Source organism: Ostrea edulis, chromosome 6 (genome assembly GCF_947568905.1).
Source record: "Ostrea edulis chromosome 6, xbOstEdul1.1, whole genome shotgun sequence".
Lineage (NCBI taxonomy): Eukaryota > Metazoa > Mollusca > Bivalvia > Ostreida > Ostreidae > Ostrea > Ostrea edulis.
In genome coordinates this window covers 18,751,043-18,772,482 of record NC_079169.1, presented here as the reverse complement: position 1 = coordinate 18,772,482, position 21,440 = coordinate 18,751,043, and the positions used below count along the sequence as shown (strand labels likewise).

General features: G+C 36.9%; 1 protein-coding gene across 4 annotated transcripts in view; it reads right to left on the bottom strand.

Moving 5' to 3' along the window:
- Nucleotides 1-21,440, bottom strand: part of LOC125645945 (alkylglycerol monooxygenase-like) — a 33,385-nt gene that overhangs the window by 6,821 nt on the left and 5,124 nt on the right. For 3 of the 4 annotated variants that reach the window (XM_056141760.1, XM_048871966.2, XM_048871963.2), the window contains exons 3-7: nt 21,087-21,238; nt 8,341-8,444; nt 3,929-4,024; nt 2,499-2,631; nt 1,013-1,092 (exon numbers count right to left, since the gene is read on the bottom strand). In XM_056141760.1, coding sequence (XP_055997735.1) covers nt 1,013-1,092; nt 2,499-2,631; nt 3,929-4,024; nt 8,341-8,444; nt 21,087-21,238 — 565 coding nt within the window. Of the gene's footprint in view, nt 1-1,012; nt 1,093-2,498; nt 2,632-3,928; nt 4,025-8,340; nt 8,445-20,077; nt 20,182-21,086; nt 21,239-21,440 lie in introns of all 4 variants that reach the window. The other variant, XM_048871965.2, reaches the window with a different exon arrangement.

The window sequence follows — 21,440 nt, the reverse complement described above, 5'->3', positions numbered from 1 at the left end:
TTTTCTGGTCCAGTGATTCTTCAGAAGATTTTTAAAGGTTTTCCCTATATATTCGTATGTAAAACTTTGATCCCCTATTGTGACCACATCTTATCCCGGGGGTGGGGGGGTGGGGTGGGGGGGGGATGATTTTCACAAACTGGAATCTGCATTTTGTCAGGAAGCTTTTATGTAAATTTGTACTTTCCTTGTCCAGTGGTTCTTGAGACGAATTTTTAAAAAGATGTTCTCCCTATATATATGCATGTCAAATTTTGATCCCTTATTGTGGCCCCATCCTACATGTACCTCCGGGGGCCATGATTTTAACAAACTTGAATCTGCACAATGTCAGAACGCTTTCATGTAAATTTCTACTTTCCTGGGCAATGAGTTTTACAAACTTGAATGTGCTTCACCAAGAATGCTTTGTGCCAGGTTTAGTTGAAATTGGCGCAGTGGTTCTGGAGAAGAAGATGAAAATTTTGAAAAGTTTACAGCGACGACAGACAACGGACAATTTTTTTTTTTACCAGAAATGCTCTCACTCGAGCCTTCAGTTCAGATGAGCTAAAAAGCAATTAAGTGAAAAGTATATCATGTGAACTTAGACACTTCTGCTAAGATTTCTGGTTATTGATATGAGGACATGGATATTGTTCAAATTACCTATTCTATTGGCATGACAATAAACATAAAGTATGTACATGTAATTTGAGAATGTTTAGAACATTAATCATATCTGCTCCTTTTTCACCTTAGGAAATTGTTTCTCAAGTTGCTTCTCGTATTTCGAGACAAATTTCCCTTCCCATACAACACGAACAACAGACAGATACATGTACAGGTGTACCATAGGTCAATAGTCCATTTAGAGGTCTAGATTGATAATTCTCTTGTCGGTGGCGCCCATTCCTTTCAATTTTCCTCCTGCGAGCAGTATTCTAAGTAAGCCCTCCCTTCCTCTATCAATGACATCGATGAAAATTTCCTACTCAAGCTTGGTCCATTTGTGGTGTAATGGGGTCCCTACCTGAGCATTAATGGGGTCCCATGACGTCAGAGGGTGGACCAATCCATATACGACTTCTTCCTGTTCTTTTGCAAATGTTCCTAGATGGAGAGATAATGGTTTAGATACTCGCTATCGAATGTAACGTTTGGACTTTATTGCAGCCTTCTGGAGATGAAACGATATAGGTCGTTGTGCACTTAACCACATATCTTTTCCCTATATGCAAATTCACATATCAGTGATTAAATGACATAATCTATATTTTTCACTAAATATATATTCTGTTTAAGCGGAAAAAAAAAGTGCTGATAAAGAGAGTTTTTTTGGTTAATCTATTTCGTAATCAATGAGTTGTAAACATGAAAATTAAGCGATAGGAATCACATTGCAACTTTATCCCGCCGAAATCTTAACGACTGAAAATTATGTTTGCGTCAAGAATTTTCATACTGTTTTTAATCATTTCTAGGTAGCAATCCTTTGTCTCCATTCGCCCTTTAAATGATAATGGCTATTGGCTTTGCTTTTATGGCTCGGGAATAGTAAATAATGGCACCATTTTTTATTTTTTATACTCGAGTTTGCAATAAATTTCCTAACCTGAATGTGTACCATTGTAAGTGTCATAGGAATTAACTTTTATTCTAAAATATTGATCTCCCAAATTTACAATTTTGAAGTTATTTTAAATATAATAATTATAAAAATGATGGCAGTTGTGAAAAGAAGTAAATTCTCTTGATTTTATATTTAATTTGAAGGAAAAAAAAAACATGTTTAGAGATGTTGATTGCTATTCAATGTAAGGTAACGGTAATTTTTCAACTTGAACTGATCTACAAAAGTCCTATGGGCCACAGCACTCACCAGAGAAACAGCCGTCATAGATTCGAGACATTCAAACATTAGCAACATGGTTTATCTTACATGTACATTCCAATGTGAAACCTGAACCCCTTTTGTAGTCCCACCCTGGCCTCGGAAGAAAACAAACATGAATCTACTTTACACGCAAAATGGACAATGATTGTAGTTTTGTTGATTTAAGCCAACAAATATAACAACATAAAACTACGACACTAGACAGACTCATTGTTGCCTTATCTTAGTGTTGGTGTCATGTTTTACATAAAATTGTGTACTTTATTCAGTGTGAAAAGGCTTGCATTTTAATTTGATAAATCATATCTTTGTGATTATAGAGAAGATGGCCTCCAAAATTTGCCAGAAGTCCATAGTTTGTTAAAATTGAACCTACATTGCATAAGGCTGTTTATAAATTGACATGTCTACAACCAGGGTGTTGCACCGAAGCGGGAAGTTTCCCTAATCGGAGCTCTGTGCCAGCACTCATGACGTAGAACTGACCTTCATCCATATTTACACTTTTATTGCGTATTTGCCATTTAAATACCCGTAGAACCGCCGAGGTTAGAGCGTTCGCCCCGCATGCGGAAGGCCGGGATTTGAATTCCGACCGCGACATACAACTTTAGATTCTTACCAAACATTCGATCAAATATGATCAATGTCCCGCCGTAGTTTTTGTCAATACAGTATCGATTTCTACCATGATGCACCCTATGGTGACTGGGTGTATTAAGAATCCATTCCAGGGGTCCAAGAGTGTCGACCGTCTGTGTGTGTCATCAAATATGAAAATATGAAAGTGATTTCCCTTGCTTATTCAAGTTAAAAATCAGATTGAAAAATGTAACGAAGGAATAATATCTACTAATTGTGCTTTTATCAAATCATGGACCTCTAGTACATGTAGATGAACTATAATTGGGTTTTTTTCTGTCGTGTTGTTAATATTGCCCGTAAATCTCAAATTTACGACACGACCATTTCAAAATCCTAAAAATATTATAATAGTCGCTCCAGATTAATGGGAAATGCAATCACATTGTTGCTTTTATGAATAAAGCATCACTTACTGATATCGTAAATGACAGTCTTTAACAACAAAAATCTTTGCTTAACGATTAAATCAATATATTTTAAATTAACCGCCGCTAAGAGAGCGACCATTGAAAGTTTAGTTTACGCAAAAACCAAGGTCCCGTGTCACATCAGGTGTGGGGCGATAAAGATTCCTCCCTGCTCAATGGCCGTAAGCGCCGAGCATCGTCCTTAATTTCGCAGCCCTTCACCGGAAATGGTGACGTCCCCATATCAGTGAACAATTCCCGAGCGAGACGGGACGTTAAACAATATACAATCAATATATGTTAATGAATCAATCAATCAATATATGTTAAGCCCCATCACTTTCTAAAAACATATCTGATATATTGGGTCTTCTTCAGCCCATGTATTATAAATTTATGAACACCTTCCCAAACAAAATTAAGTTGTCCATCCATATGAAAGGAACCTAATGACCAATCACAATTACTAATTTTTATATACAGGTAGCAGCTCTACATTTCGAATGAAGATAACTGCTTAGTGAAAAATTCTGGGGAAAGAGTTTTGTACTTTAAAATAATAATCATAAGAAAATATTATTTTGAGCAAAATAGCTATTCAATTTTTAATCGGGGCATTATTTCAGCGTTGGTAGAAAAGGGTATTTGAGAAACGAATGAAATTTCAAATTTGACCTCAGAAACAAACAAATGTAGAATTTCTACACAGATTAGGTCATGGCTGCCAAACGCTTATCATTTCTTCTAAAATACCACTATCCACACAAGGAAAAAGGATGCGTCAATGCTCTACAAATAGACTATAAGAATAATCATTTGCAAGCAAAGTATCAAATACCATCAAGTCGTAATTTATAAATGGACTCCACACACAAACACCATTCACGACCATGTTTCATTTCTATAAAGATCGTTATATTTTCTTCTAACATCAGGATAACGATCCTCTAGCCTGGAAAAGTGGAACATATTTTATCATCGTATGATATATAATCGTTACCTCTGTGTGTATCCAAAACTGGTAAAGTAAGTTGAACTGTGAATGAACCAAGAAAACAGATGGAGGCATGACCAGCGCCAACGGAAGGTAAAACATCTGAAGTTACAAAAACGCCCACTTCGTCAGGTATTACTATATATCTTTTTATGATTTAGAAACATAGTTAAAATATGCAATGTATAAGAATTTGTCTGACGATATATGGCCTCAATACAATAATATCAACAGAACACCGGTAAACAATGTACATGTATATATCAAAGTACAGTATAGCACTAAAGGAACCAATGACACGAACGATACAATTTATCAAATATCCCCAGGACAATCACCTTTATCACATGTTTAAGAGAAATAAAACAATTTAACGATAAACAGCACTACTTGGTCTACACTAAACAGTAAAACGCTGTTATTTAATTTCTATTTTTGACCTTTTATTCTGAAGAGACACAAGGTGAATTCCCTTAGCATATGTATATTCTTTGAGTCTGTGGTGACTTTTATTTCGAGTTCACCGGGATATATTGAATCGACATATGAATGAAAATTATTATTGTTAATATATCTGGTATATCTAAAGGTCGAATTGAAGCGTACAGCAAGATATTGCTTTTTCTCACATAGAAGATTTTGAATACATTCTGCTTCATAGGAATATAAAACCAGGTCAGCTAACAAACGAGCACAATTCGTGCCCAAGGGGATTCCAACAGAATGTCGGAAGATCTGATCACCAAAGACCACGAAGGTATTGTCAAAGAGGAACTCCAGCATATTTCAGAGTACTTGTGCGTGAAATCAAGAGTGGCGTTCAACAAAATAATGTTTTGGATGACTGATCACTAGATATGAATATTTCCGTTTTCCATTTTTGTTGAAGAAGAAACTGTCTATGTTGTCAAATGCTGCTGCATTAGTGGTAGTAACACAGAAAATAGAATTTCGTATACATACTGCCTAGCAAATAAGATTCCAAGCAAAATGACCAACCGTGAGCGCAATTTTGTCATAATTGCACAACAGACAATGCCTCAAACGGGACGTTAAACAACATCCCTAAACAATGACACTAACTCCGCCGAATATGTCTTGTTGAAGGATAATTGGGTACAAAACGTTAATGTACACGACGGTAAACTCGAGATCCGCCGTCAGCATTATTAACAATCTGGATTAGTTGTAGAACAAGAACCGTGTTCAGGTTTTAAGTTGATTCACCCTCTTTCGGGAAGTTTGCACTCCGTAACGTCGGTGATTGATGTTTTCCACCACACTCAACAATTTTTCAGTTATATGGTGGCGCCCAGTTTTTATTGGTGGAAGAAAGAACCAGATACAATGTACCTGGGAAGAGACCACCGACCTTCTGAAAGTAAACTGGGAAACTTTCTCACTTACCGACGCGAGCGGGATTCAAACCCGCGCCGACAGAGGTGAGAGGCCGTGTGATTTTGAGCGTGATGCTCTAACCACTCGGTCAAGGAGGCCCTTCGTAACGTCGATGATACGGGTAAGTTTAGTAACCCTTTGTAAGCTCTTCTGCAGCAGATCCCATCGTGTAATAATTTCTAGGATTAACGGATGTACCATGACGTCCAATCTATTGTCTTACCGCAGTCACAGCAGCCGTCACCCATCCCGCAAGTGACATACACCGTGCGTACAAATGTACGCTTGTTGAGGTGGCGTTGTCACAAACTGTCGCCCAGGCCTTGAACTATCATTTATTCATCCTGTCTGACGATATCGTCGCAACAATCGGCTTATTATACAGGAATGGACATGAAGACGTCTTGCTGACTACCCGCCCGTTGACTAACACTGGGTTGCAGCATACTGACGGCTTGATTTCGCATTTCATTGTTTAAATGCGGCATAGTTTCGGGGTATATAGCTTTTGATCGCTCCGTCTGTCTGTCTGTTTGTCCGCAAAAACTTTAACCTTGGTGATACCTTTTGAACGTGTAGTGTTAGAAATATCTTTTGTCACCAAACTCTTTTAACCTCATGACGTTCACCTTGGAGTTTAAACTTGGTCATAACACTTGGATGCTTAATGCTAGGGCTTTAATATTTCACGTGTATTCCTTGTGACAAGACCTTTCTTGTGGTACCAGAATGACTTTGCTACTTAGCCACTACCATACGAAAGCATCGGTGTTTCACAAACACATCCTGTTTTATCTGGCTATATCTCAATTGTTGATTCTGTAAATGCAATCACCAGGCGAGCTGTTTTATCATAACAAACCTTGTTTTACATTTTCATTAGTTTTGAATAGCATCCGGAAAAGTTCGTGCAATGCTACTCACATTGATCGTGTGAATAATGAACGCGGGTACGACAGGTAATGAATTTTTAAACCATAAGATATACATGTATGTTGAGTGTCATTTGCGATACATATTATATACAATATTATCTGAAAATGATATTTTGAAGAAAAAAAATCAATATGTATATTGAGAATATATAAAATATCGACAATTTTACTTAAAGAGGAGCAACCCTAATCGCTTATTAACCAAATAACCTTCTATTGATTATCGTTTCTGGTTTACGAAATCAAAAAGGTCAATAATGTACAACGAAAGTTCGTGCGGAAAAATACTATCGTAACATTCATCTAAGCTAGCTATTTATAAACGAATTAGTGTCTGAACACACAGCAGTATTTTGTATAACCCATATTCCCTCTGCTTTTTCGTTGCAATCTTTTTAGACTTCTTTAACATATTGAAAATCGAATTAACGAAAATCAGAAACGATCCAAGAGCAACATCGATCATCTGAAAAGTTGTGTTTTCTCCAGTCCAATCATCACCTCATTGTGGCACCAGCGGTCATCGTGCAAAGAAACTTGAATTATATTACATGGAGCTTTTTATATAAATTTAATGTTACACAGTACCCTAGTGATCTTGAGACGAAGACGTGCGGTTTTCTACAATAAGAATCTGGCAAGCGACATCTTGATCTCTCTTGATGCAATTGCATGCATCTATCTGGTTTCTTGGATAAGTTTTCTTGCATATGCATATACTTATCAATTCAAACTTTCAGTTTTACTAATTATCAATGCATCAACTGTTGATGTATGATTATTCAGGCAGAACAGTACGCTGGCAACTTGTCTTGAGACGGGACATGTACTGGTATGCAATAATTACAGAATGTTCGGTTGAATTTATATTCAATGCATGCATTATTTGCACGTGCACCATTACATACAATGACAGAATAAATTGTAAGTTTTTAAGAACTTCTTCGTTATTCTTTTGAGTATAACAACAATGAAATGTGAAGACAACGAACAGTGATCAATCACACAGCTCCTATAAGCAATATAAAATAAAGAGTTGGGTAAACACGGACCCTTGGACGAATGTCGGTCAATCCGGCCCTAGTCGACCCGGCCCTTGTCGATCCGGCCCCAAGTCATTCCGGCCACAATTACCATAGTCAGCCCGTCCCCATATACGTTTTATAGATATTTTCTGTTTATAATTTATGTAATGGGGTGGGAAGTATATTTATGTTTTATAAATGATGAAACATTGTTTAATATGATAAATAAAAAATGTATCAATTCATCAAATTTCAGTTAAAGCAATACAAGTCAACTTAATTCAAAATAAAAGATCAAATAGAATAACATAGACAATTTTATTGACAATTAATTCATTATCAAAATTTCATTTGAGTGGCACGTTTGCTATTTATTATTTCCTCATACTTTTAATACTCAAAATTTACATGATGTGTAATACATTGTATTTTAAAACAAATGAGATGTGTAGGTATGAGGATTATATTAGTCATGCCGATAGGTGTTAATATTGGTGCAGACTACTGTGATAGTTAAAAGTACCGCCAGTTAATTACATCTTGTATTGCTTTAACATATAACAATTATCACTTACAAATTGAAAAAAAAAGATATAAAGAAATACAAATTCTAGAACTCTTAAGTGTCTGCATCCGTTGTGTTCCAAACAGATAACGTACACGTCACGCACATGTACATGTTACAAACAAATCTTTAATCTAAATCATGGTTATAATCACTACAAACAATATAATTATATTGATGTTTGGATGAAAATTATAGCATTAACTGTAAATAAGAAGACAGTAAAAGCTTTATAAACCTTGGTGCCGGATTGACTGGGGCCGGATCAACTAGGGACGGAACGACTTGAGGACGGAACGACTAGGGGACGGATTAGTTTTGGGGCCGGGACGACCTGTTACCCCCCTGGACATACAAATACAATATAAACCGTTTGTAAACTACAAATGCAGCACACAAGACAAGACTAAAGTGCCACGTCACATTGAGATAACTATCATACACGTATTATATAGGTACATTCATGGAATAGGCTATATAAAACAGAAACCTTACCCATGATATATAGCGAAGGATGCAGGATTGGCGAAGCGCAGTGGTGAAGTTGTAATCTTCAGAACTGTGATGGGTTTGGTGAGCGGCCCATATGATGTTCACTTCTATATAACAAGGAATGGAAAAAATGTACTACAAGCTAGGAGAAGTGCTGGGCAAACTTGTGAAAGATGAAATGTGATGATGAAATGAACATGTAATACATTCAGAGCATGGTTGAGAGAGGTATATAAAGCTTTATTCACTCCCTCGCGTCAACACTCGAACTGGATGATTTAAAATCTTATACACCCTGAATCAACACTTATTGAAAATGTTCCCATCTGCAATAGAATTTTGGACACTGATAATTTTGTAAATGCTCTTAACAATTGTGACGTCATGTGAATTAAACCTACGAGGCTTTTCTATGCAAATGAGATGATTAAATGCGTTTTATACAGTAAAAATGTCCTTCCGCATAAAAGACCGCTGAAAATTTCAAACTCTACATTCCTTTAGTGTGAAATCGACATTCGCGGTATTTGTTTAGCGTGAAATCGACATTCGCAGTTTCATTTGGCGTGAAATCGATATTCGCGGTTTTTAATTAGTGTGAAATCGACATTCGCGGTTTTTATTTAGTGTGAAATCGACATTCGCTGTTTTTATTTAGTGTGAAATCGACATTCGCGGTTTATTTGACGTCGCCGTTTGACGTGATGTAGAGAACGTGAGTCATATAAGTATCTGTGCTAAATATGTTTCCATCAAATAAGAGTTGATTAAATTAATGATTTCTAAACAAAATATAGGTTCTGTATTTTTTTTATCATCTTAATTTGCGTTAGAAATTAAGCTCATACTTGGTCTTACCGTACATTTGAAATAATTTCATGCTTATGAACTACATGCGTCTCTGGGGTGAAATATTGTGCTCAATAATTAAGAATCAGACACAAAATGCTGGATGGGTTCTGCAGAGAATATTATTTTATTCCGTGGAATACAATATGTGTCCTCAACATTTCAATGATTACTAATCATAGTTCTTCCGTGGATTCTTACAGATGAAGCATAATAATTATCATTATTCGTCAGTACTCGAAAGAATCGTTCACTCATCCACAGTTGCATATCTGTATAACAGGAAATTAATTCGCGGACAAAATTTCCGCGAAATTAACATCCAGTGAATTAATCTTTCATATTGATACGAAATCGGGTTCAGGATATTAAGATTTGTTTTCCGCAAATTAAACCGACCGCCCGCGATTTGTTGCTAAATGGAAAAAAAAATCGCAATTTTTCCCGACCGCGATATTAACCTGCTATACAGTATATATAATTAGGACTCCATCAAGAAGATTTCCATGGGGATCCGGGTTAGAATAGATCTTAAGTACCCCTTGCGTGTTTTAAGATAAGAATGCAAGAACCGAGGTCCCGTGTCACAGCAAGTGTGGACCATTAAAGATCCCTCTCTGCTCAATAGCCGTAAGAGTCGATGATAAGCCTAAATTTTGCAACCATTCATTGGCAATGGTGATGTACCCATATGAGTAAAAATGCACAAGCGGGACGTTAAATAATATACAGCCAGCTGTCAAGAAGATTGATTGATTGATGTTTTCCGCCACACTCAACAATTTTTCAGTTATATGGCGGCGCCGTTTATATTGGTGGAAGAGACAACCCAGATACAATGTACCTAGGCATCGTCGGAAACCCACAGTCGGTCGCTCTATGTTTACCTCCCATGGGACACAACGCCGATATTTTCGCATAACTCATCAAAGTACGTGACCTATCGAGGACTAATGGGAATCACCGTAAATATTCCTGGTACTCAAAGTGTCGGCTGTAATGGCGGCGCCCATGGAAGTGTGTGTGTTTTGTTGTGCGACTATCAAAGGTATATAGAGGAAAACTCCAGAATTGGCACCCAAAATGGCTGATTATATTAACTAATACTTCACTTTCACATGTGCCCCCCCCCCCCCCACCCCTTCGGAAATCCTGGATCCGCCTCTGGTATGTTTATTATCATCACTGCTTCATGGCACGTGAATAAAATCAGTCATGCATGATACAATTTAAAAATTAGATGCAAATTTGAATTAAGATGTGGTCTTACAATCCCGTTCACATGTCATTTTGTAATAAGCGTAAGTGAGACATCAATTGTGTTTACACGAGAGAGGTATGTAAAGAAGGTCACAATTACTTGTTTAAATTGTGCCGACAACACAACTGGAACAAATTACAGCAGTACTTAATACGGAAGTAAGTTTAACATACCTATAGAAACCAATGAAATACATGTACCAAGACTGTTACGAACATAGACTCGTACGCAGTACGATAGCAAACGCTTGGTAACACAGGCTTTTTCCTCCCCCTATCTTTATAGACACAAATACACCATCCGCTTCAATACTGCAGATAAAGCATCTCGCTGAAAGTTTTGTAACTTGTCCAACTTGAACGTAGTCATAATCTTGGCTTGGAAAGCATGTTTTATATGCTACCGAGGACTGAAAATAAGGGACTTTTTTCATTGGTTGAATATCGCAGTGACGAATGGTAAAGCGACCAATCGCATATAGAAGCCGAGACACACCTTCCAGCGAAAATACTGGCCTTGTGTCCCACGGTAGGTAAACGTAGAGCGACCGACCATGGGTTTCCGACGATGGTACCTGGGAAGAGACCACCCACCTTCCGCAAGTAAACTGGAAAAATTTCTCATTTACTGGCGTGAGCGGGATTCGAATCCGCGCTGAGCAGAGGTGAGAGGCCGTGTGATTTCGAGCGCGATGCTCTAACCACTACGCCACGGAGGATAGGGACATTAATGGTGTCATAGTATTGATATATTGCATATTCACAGCCCCTGTAACTCCTAATCTGATTGGTACTGGATGAAAACGGGATCAATTTGTGCAACACTACGCTCCTAACGTAACCACGCGATTTAACCTTAACCTGTAAATTCACCAAAATGCAGTCTCCATTTTGTTTACTTAACAAATTACTTTTCAGAGTAAAGTTGGGAACAATATGCTCCGCAGATGAAGATGGTAAATCTTGATCGCGAAAACAAAAAGACACAAAACAACATTTAAACATAAGCTAGAGAAAGGTTTTTGTATCAGGTAAGTATGGATATAGGCACATGTCGTCATTGTTACACCCTGTCGACCGCCTAATTCTATAAAGTTCTGAATTCTGAAGAAAACATTCGAAAAACATTTTTTCTGTTTCCATAATTATGGTATATCATTAGTTTAGTTCACCCGAGCCAAAGGTTAGAGGGAGGTATCAAAATTATGTTTTACAGAGTGTTTTGTTTAGTATTGTTTAAAAGAAAATTATTATAATGATAATACATCATCTGTGATTTCTAACCGCCGGGGTGGCCGAGAGGTTAAAGCGTTCGCCCCGCATGCGGAAGGCCGGGGTTCGAGTCCCGGCCGCAACAGTCGTTAAAACAGGTAGTGACAGTTACATCGCCAAACGCTCGGCATCAGGTATGAATGTCACGGGTCCTCGGAGGTGACCTTAAAAACGGATGACCCGTGTCACAGTGGGTGTGGCACATTAAAGAACCCTCACTGCTCAATGGCTGTAAGCGCCGGGCATAGGCATAAATTTGAAGCCCTTCACCGGTATTGGTGACGTCTCCATATGAGTGAAAAATTCTCGAACGAGACGTTAAGCAAGATACAATCTGTGATTTCTACCCAATAACCGAAATATTTCCTTTTGCAGAGATATGAAATTTAATCACTTAACCAACTTGTCAGCATTTTGAAAAATGTTTCTCTCAGTCCGCGAATTAATGTCTGTAGACAAAAGCAAAAGCCAAGCTTCCTTGCTCTGTAAAAATCGTTGATTTTAGTAAATAAGATCCTATTATAGATTTAATTTACATGTTACAAAACATAATTTACAATCAGGAATAAAACAACAAGATTTCAGTTTGGTGGATGCTTATAGTTGACGTCAAAGTATTTCAAAATACTTCACAACTTCGAATTGTCTCCCCGACGCCCCGATGGGGACTTTCCCCTTCTGTAACATATGTTTGCAATGGAATTTATCTCCTTACTTCGATTTCAAATATCGCCTTCTGACTGAGAATGTGTATATTACATCTCGCGTTAATCTTATATACTTTTCACTGTGGTCCATAATTTGCGTCATGCACAAAATTTTCAACATACAAATCAACAATAACAACCCATGTACATTCGCGAATATTTACAGTCTATGAATAGAATTTGGACACGTTTTAAGGACTGAACTAACTAAAGGACCTAATGATAATAATCTTTGTTTTAAAAGTCGGGCATATATAATCAACAGCTAACATTAGCTATCTACTAGCTATTTACCGACTTGCACGGATGTTTGCGCTGAGTGTTAGACCTGAATAAAATAGAAAAAAGTAAATGTAAAATTTGATCACAGAGCCAATCGGTATTGCATAAATATTCAGTATTGATAGTTTTAGATTATCCTTTATAACAGACTAGACACGTGTTTTAATGTTGTGTATCTAGGTAACAAAATCACGCGGAGAATAATGCTGAGTGTCCCCCAGTGGCCTCAACATTACGGAGGACGATTTTCTGAACTGTATTTAAGGAGGAATAACACGCCAGAGAATTTAATAGTGGAGGATAAGTACAGTAACATTTTGAAATTGAAAGCTTTCAAATTCACTTCAGTTAATTAAAAAATGCAGTTTTAGTGGAAAGTAATCTTTAAAAAATAAACTCAACACGCTAACCGACTGATCTACACAGCTAGACATCCCAATTTCAACGGAATATACAAATATTGCAGATATTTCTGTTTTTCGCGGGAAATCAGCCATTACGGCGATGTAGTACACGTCCTTAAACTGTTCTGAAAGTAAGTCAACCGTCCTTCTGACGTCACGCCGCACATGTCATGACACTATCTCAGAGTGGCCGTAACACATTCTTGAGTCAACATAGTACTAGAGAACAGAGCGCAAGCGTAAAGCAGTCTATGAGTCTTAACCGTCACCAGAGTATCACACAACATAAAGCAGTCAGGGCCGTAAATTACATGGAGGCGGAGGAGGCAGCTGCCTCCTCCAACTTTTGAGCCAAAAAAAATTAAAATTTAAAGTTCATTAGAATTTATGTTGTTTCCAATAACTAAGAACATGATACCTCCCTTAAAAAGCATTCCAAATCTTTCTTTTAGAATGAGTTAGTCAAGTAACATCTTAGAAGGCCCTAGAATCAAGGATTTTGCACGAAACGTGTTCAGTGTGCACAAAATGTGCTCAGCGTCTGGGGGCCTGGGCGGCCCCCAGACCCCCGCCTAATTTCCTGCCTCCTCCAAATTGAAGGTTAATTTACGGCCCTGGCAGTCTACGAGTATTAACCGTCACCAGAGTATCACACAACATAAAGCAGTCTACGAGTATTAACCGTCACCAGAGTATCACACAACATAAAGCAGTCTACGAGTATTAACCGTCACCAGAGTATCACACAACATAAAGCAGTCTACGAGTATTAACCGTCACCAGAGTATCACACAACATAAAGACGAGTATTAACCGTCACCAGAGTATCACACAACATACAGCAGTCTACGAGTATTAACCGTCACCAGAGTATCACACAACATAAAGCAGTCTACGAGTATTAACCGTCACCAGAGTATCACACAACATACAGCAGTCTACGAGTATTAACCGTCACCAGAGTATCACACAACATAAAGATGAGTATTAATCGTCACCAGAGTATCACACAACATACAGCAGTCTACGAGTATTAACCGTCACCAGAGTATCACACAACATAAAGCAGTCTACGAGTATTAACCGTCACCAGAGTATCACACAACATAAAGACGAGTATTAACCGTCACCAGAGTATCACACAACATAAAGACGAGTATTAACCGTCACCAGAGTATCACACAACATAAAGCAGTCTACGAGTATTAACCGTCACCAGAGTATCACACAACATAAAGACGAGTATTAACCGTCACCAGAGTATCACACAACATAAAGCAGTCTACGAGTATTAACCGTCACCAGAGTATCACACAACATAAAGCAGTCTACGAGTATTAACCGTCACCAGAGTATAACACAACATAAAACAGTCTACGAGTATTAACCGTCACCAGAGTATCACACAACATAAAGCAATATACGAGTATTAACCGTCACCAGAGTATCACACAACATAAAGACTAGTATTAACCGTCACCAGAGTATCACACAACATAAAGCAGTCTACGAGTATTAACCGTCACCAGAGTATTACAGAACATAAAGCAGTCTACGAGTATTAACCGTCACCAGAGTATCACACAACATAAAGCAATCTACGAGTATTAACCGCCACCAGAGCATCACACGACATCGATTAAAAATCACAAGTGTTGTGTGCAAATGATGCAAATGTGAACACCTGATTCAAGGGATGTGAGATTTAAAACTCTTGTATAGGCTGTCACCCGCATATTCAGGAAGCGAGAATATTTTCATAGATTTGAATAGTTGCATTTTCGCTATAGTCTGAATACCTGATCCATGAATTTCACAAATGTAGAACTCAGTGGCTCAGTGGTAGAGCGTTTGCATCGTAACCGGGAGGTTGTGAGTTCGAGTCCCGCTCGTGCCATGGCCGGGTCAAACTTAATACAGTGATTGCTCCGTTGTCAAACGATTGGCATTTAAAAGTGAGAATCACGGGCCTTTCAGATATGACCTGTGTCGCGACAGGCGTTGGTACGTTAAAGAACTCCTACTGATACGGTCCAGAGCGCTAAGCATAGCTCTAAATTTGTGTATAAACATTTAAAATGTATTTTCACTATGTACATGTACATTTTGTACATGATTTATAGGTCTCCATCCTGGAGCCTAAACCCCTGACTGAGGTACCATGAATTTCACAAGTTTGGTAGAAGCCCTCATGCTCAATAAAATTACGCACCTACATGTAGGTGGACTATTTGAAGTCGCTGACAAATTAACCTCAAGTCGTTCTGAGGAAGACTATATTTTGTGTAATTACAAACAGAAAGACGGGCAGATAATTGCCGTGTAAAATAATCCTTGTACAAATATTATGCTATGCAGACAGAATGAATATAGAAATAGGGTCAATTGTCTTGTAAGGAAGATTCACCGTGCGGAATCCGGTCTACAGTTAGGACTAGAGATGAAAACAGCAAGAATCGACGGAGAACCAGATCTGAGAGCCCGCCGCATAGAGGGTCATTATTTACAACGAATATACAGAGCAAATGTCCAGTGGATAGCGAAAATGCACAGGTAGACACACATACAAAATAATACATTCTTTATTTAGACAGGACAGCACAGTTAGTATCAAATGACTAGTTTACATCGTGGTCCTGTATAAAACATATTCACAGACATATAAATGAGAGAATAGAAAATGAGATCACATAATATAAAATATATCACTGGGGAAAAATAAACATACATATGTATACAAAAAGGAAATAAGTTGTATCCATCGGTAATGAAAAAACTACTAGTACTTGAAAATGGTATCGTATTTCCAGGATCAGGAGTCGAGTAATATTCATAGTTGAATATCGCTCCATTTTATTGTCAATGGGCCATTCTCGTGAAAAAACAAACAAAGGAATTCTATAAGAAACCTTACTATGCAAGGTGAATATAACGAACAGTGATCAATCTCATAACTCCTACAAGCAATACAAAATATATAGTTGGGCAAACACGGACCCCTGGACACACCAGGATCAGGTGCCTAGTAGGAGTAAGAACTCCCTATCAAATACCCTACCATAAGTATCCAAACGAGTACAGAAAAAAATCTACGCGTCAAATCATCACTTTGTTATACAAGTAAGAAAGAATCGCATTAGAGTTATATTGACGCTTGCTTGAAAAAACGAACAGTGATCAATTTAAAAAAAAAAAAAGCACCACGAGTTATACGAAATTAAGAGTAGGACAGAAATATCAGAGGTAGGATTAGCCTGCGAGTAAACATACCCTCTTGACTATCACAACTATGTAAAACAAACAATTTAGAAACCTTCATGTTTCTATATCGAATCTTATTTTTTTTTTCCCTGCATTAGTCCTGAGAGGATAAGGATATTGTTCACATTTAAGATAATAATATTTCATTGCATTTGATAAAATCCCATTGAATTAAGCTTCATCTTTAAAGAAGAGAAACCACATGTAAATACAACAACCTCTGATGGCTTGATATAAAACCATAAAGTTATCTTCCAGTGCGAAAATAAATAGTAAGAGTTAACGGATTCAGAATAAAATTATTATCAAACTCGTGATTTTATATATATACAAATAAGTATATATTGTACACCCGCAGTAAATCATGAACGTCTTTCTAGAACCATAACATATAATTGCCCACTTCCTGGCGGCCGATACATACATGTATGCAACAAGGCAATTGAAATCACGGTAATTGAAGGGAACATTGACAAGTGCAAGGTGAAGGAAACAACAGTTCGGCATTGTGCATTTTTTTTTTTATAAATAAAAGTATATTTTCACTTTCTACATTGAAAGCGTCCTATGATATTAAAAACATACAAATTAGGGTCATAGAGCTTGTTTTTGAGCTACTCTGCGTTAAACATGACAATTCGCACTTACAATCTACTTTGGATTTATTCGCATGAATTAGTTTTGTCTGTTTGTGTCAACAAAACATAAGCAACAACAAGCACTACAGCAATATATAACTATAGGTAAATACCCACACAAGTAATAGTACTAAACATTTATGATAGATATGTAGTCCTTTCCAAACGCGTTCAAAATTTGAATGGAGATACAAATATTACAGCATCCTGCACGAGTGCCCTCAAAAGCTGGGGAGCTAACTTGTCACAAAGTCAAACCAGACGAGAAACGGCAAAGTGAATGTGTAAGTCGGGAGTAAAATACTGAATAAGGAAAATATCCCTACGATACAGTTAGCATGGAAAATGTACTGATGTTCCCGAAAATTGGCAGAAAATACTTTAAACCCACGTATGAAAGATTCCATATGCTAGTATCGTTGCTTATTAGCACACTCAGGTTCTTAACAAGGTTCGGTAACTCTCGTTGCATGTGAAAAAGACATATTCAGGAATCTGTTTAAAAAAACATACAACTATTTATAGACACCTTTCAGGGCAAGCCAAGGGTTACGAGGCAAACATCAGGACATTTATTTTTTGATGTGTCATCTTTTTGATTTACACTTTATGTACTTTGTATTTTTGTGCATATATATTGTACATCTGTAATTTCAGGGGATCAGCATATTGAAATACAATTTTGCATTGTGTCTGATCCCTTTTTATGGTTTATATATTTTTCATCATATTTTACACCACTACACTAGTGTTGATTTAATGATCCTTACTCAGTAAATACAGAGCTACGGTGAGATTGTGCAGCATGAATAGGCATAAACAACATTATCAAAGTCAGCATAAATAAGCATAAATATATCAATTACTGCTATTTCTAACATCTTGGAAGATTGATTAATTGTATATTGTTTAACGTCCCTCCATCTTGGAAGAAAGAAAACTTATCAGATATTGGAGTTTGAATAAAATTGTTTTCCATACATTATCTTTGTTATATCACGGGGTACAATGCATTTGATAATATTATAATCATTTCAGCCATATAAATATTTCTTATGCAACAAACAATTCAACAGATAAACTGATGCAACTCCGGGACTTCTTTTTGTTTTCCTATTCACTCTTTAGTCAATGGATCAATACCCTTACACAGGGATATAATTGTATAGAATGTCCAATTCTGTGTTATAGACTTATAGTATCATATACTACAGTAAAACCTGCACAAGAAAGGAACAAATTTATTTTTATCACATGTGTACCTTAAGTTTCAATTCATAATTTAGTTGCTTTTTAAAATATCAAAAACTAAAAGGAAATAAAATAAAATTAAGAAACAAGTGTTGTTTAAACTTAAGATTGAATCTGACATATTTGTGCATCGAAAAATAAAATTAATATGTTTTACATGTACATGAAAGTTTAAAAAAGAATTTAAAATCAAATCTGTTATTGATACCCAATGCACATCTACTACACGAGAAAAGGCTTATATAAAATCTGCCTGTTGCATAACTTTTTCTCTTTCAAAACATACACAATAAAAGATGTTTATAAAATCAGATTAACTATACTGCATGGAATTAGTCAAAATGAATGTATCACTGAAGACGAATTGACGCGTGCCACTTGCAGGTATACTGTTGTATGAAAACATGTACACGTGACTCCATCTAGAGAGGTACCTGGTGCTAGCGACAAACAGACAGACATCATAACTCCATCTAGAGAGGTACCTGGTGCTAGCGACAAACAGACAGACATCATAACTCCATCTAGAGAGGTACCTGGTGCTAGCGACAAACAGACATCACAAAAGAGAAAGCTCTAACATAAAGGGATACTCCGTAGTTTCGTATTTTTTCTTGAATACCGACATTCGTTGTTTTACACTTCATTACCGATTAGGGGCCTCCTTGGCCGAGTGGTTAGAGTATCGCGCTTAAAATCATACGGCCTCTCACCTCTGGTCGGCGCGGGTTCGAATCCCGCTCGCGCTGGTAAGTGAGAAAGTTTCCCCGGTAAGTGAGAAATTGTATAACTGAAAATTTGTTGAGTGTGGCGGAAAACAGCAAACAATCAATCAATACCGATTGATAGGCCATTCTTGGCATACTGATATTGACAACGGATTACTCCGTTTATTTGATCAAGATATATAAATGTAGGGCTCCCGACGGGTGTGGTCAATCGACATAGGATGCTTACTCCTCCCAGGCACCTGACACCACCTCTGGTATATCCAGGGGTCCGTGTTTGCCCAACTCTCTATTTTGTATTCCTTATACATTTGTCAGAGTTGTGAGATTGATCACTGTTCCTTATCTCCACCTTTTCAATTACTTTTATGTACGTAAATACATCTCTCGGTTAAAGTTTCGATTTCCCCTGTTATTTTAGTCGAAGAACTACTTTATTCCTAACAAAAAGGATACGGCACCAGGCTCTAAGTGCCTATAAAAGTTCTCTTCCTATACAATTACAAACTTATCGATTCCACTGCTCAACAAGCAGACATGTTAACTGTATCAAATTTAGATATAAATGTGTTCCGTTTGTATAATTGGCCAATTTATTTGTACTTTTCTTCACGTTTGTACCGGTGAGCACCAAGTCCAAGGCTGTGGCCATTGTGTTCTATATCCTTGTATATGATTAGCAGTGTAATTACATGTACGTGCTTGGCTGTAGTTGTTGGGGTATCATTTGAATTATCATTTTCTTTCCTTGTACGTGCCCTTAAAGGAATAAATGGTTATTTAACAGTCTTGAAGATTTTTAAAAGCATATACAAAACTAGAACAACAATTCTCATGGAAATGATCTCTCTGCAAATTTTCTATCCTCTTCAGATGTAACATTCACAAGAAATATGTGTCATTCTTATAATAAGTTATTCATTTACTAATATTACATTTGTAAGAGGTTTTTTTCTCTCCTCAGAATTGCTATCAGACGTAGTTATGCACAATAATCATACATGTATACAGATGTGGATAGATAATGAAGTGCTGTGGTAACACAAGAATGATAACTCTAGCGGGGAGGAACGATAACTCGATCTTACCCATCCTACATATCTATGAATTGTTGACTGCCTAAGAGCGGTCACAAGATTGTAGTCCTCCGAGCTGTGGTGAACCTGATGGCCAGCCCACATCAGGTTGACCTCTACGCAAAATGATCAATAAATAGAACAAAAATAGTATTGACCTGAATCATAGGGAGTTTACATTCTGTGTCAATTAAACTACTGTGTTTTACCATGTTTCAAAAGAAACAAACTTGTACACTATCAAACAAATAAGAGCAAACAGTGTAGATGTGATGACTACATACAGTCTCCCCGAGAATTCATTAAAATTCCCCATGTTGCGAGCAATCTTATGATAAACATGCAGTCTTCCCACGAATTCATTAAAAGTCCCAATGCTGGAGCAATCTTATAATATACATGCAATCTTCTCACGAATTCATTAAAATTCCCAATACTGCGAGCAATCTTATAATAAACATCTTTTAATAATCTAACAATGTTTACTATATGTACATTCGTTTGAACAAAAAATAATTCTTAAGCATTTAAAAAGTTTCTTGGTGATGAGGGTTTCATACACCCTTACAGATCCCCCCTCCCGCTCTCCAACGGATTAAATATTTGCAATTAAAGCATTACCTTAATAACACAGGCTAGTATCCTCTAATTATTGAATTAAATATTTACAATTAAAGCATTAACTTAATAACACAGGCTAGAATCCTCTAATTATTGAATTAAATATTTACAATTAAAGCATTAACTTAATAACACAGGCTAGAATCCTCTAATTATTGAATTAAATATTTACAATTAAAGCATTAACTTAATAACACAGGCTAGAATCCTCTAACCATTGAATTAAATATTTACAATTAAAGCATTAATTAATAACACAGGCTAGTATCCTCTAATTATTGAATTAAATATTTACAATTAAAACATTAACTTATTAACACATGCTAGTTTCCTCTAATTATTGAATACATAAATGAGCAAGCATAAGTTTATTTTCAATTCTTAGAATAACATTACTTACCATGGCCGCATCGATGAACCCAGTAGTAGCCTAAGTCAACGCCTACGAAGCCTAATATCCAGGTCCAGGCGCTGTCCCAGTGGAGGTCGATCACGTTCCAGTGTTCATACACCCAGATATAAGTTGTAAGTTCCACAGAACGGAATAGCAGCCTAATTAAAAAAAAATGAAAATGAAAAAAACAACACAATAACAAACACAAATGCGGTTTTTTCATTATCCCCTCGAGGTTGCACGAGATACAACTGTAACTTGCCTACGCGTGCATACATAAAAAAATATATCGTAGACATCACATAAAGAGTGGAATTCAAGATCACTACAGTACTGTACTGATTTCTGAGGTCAAGGTCA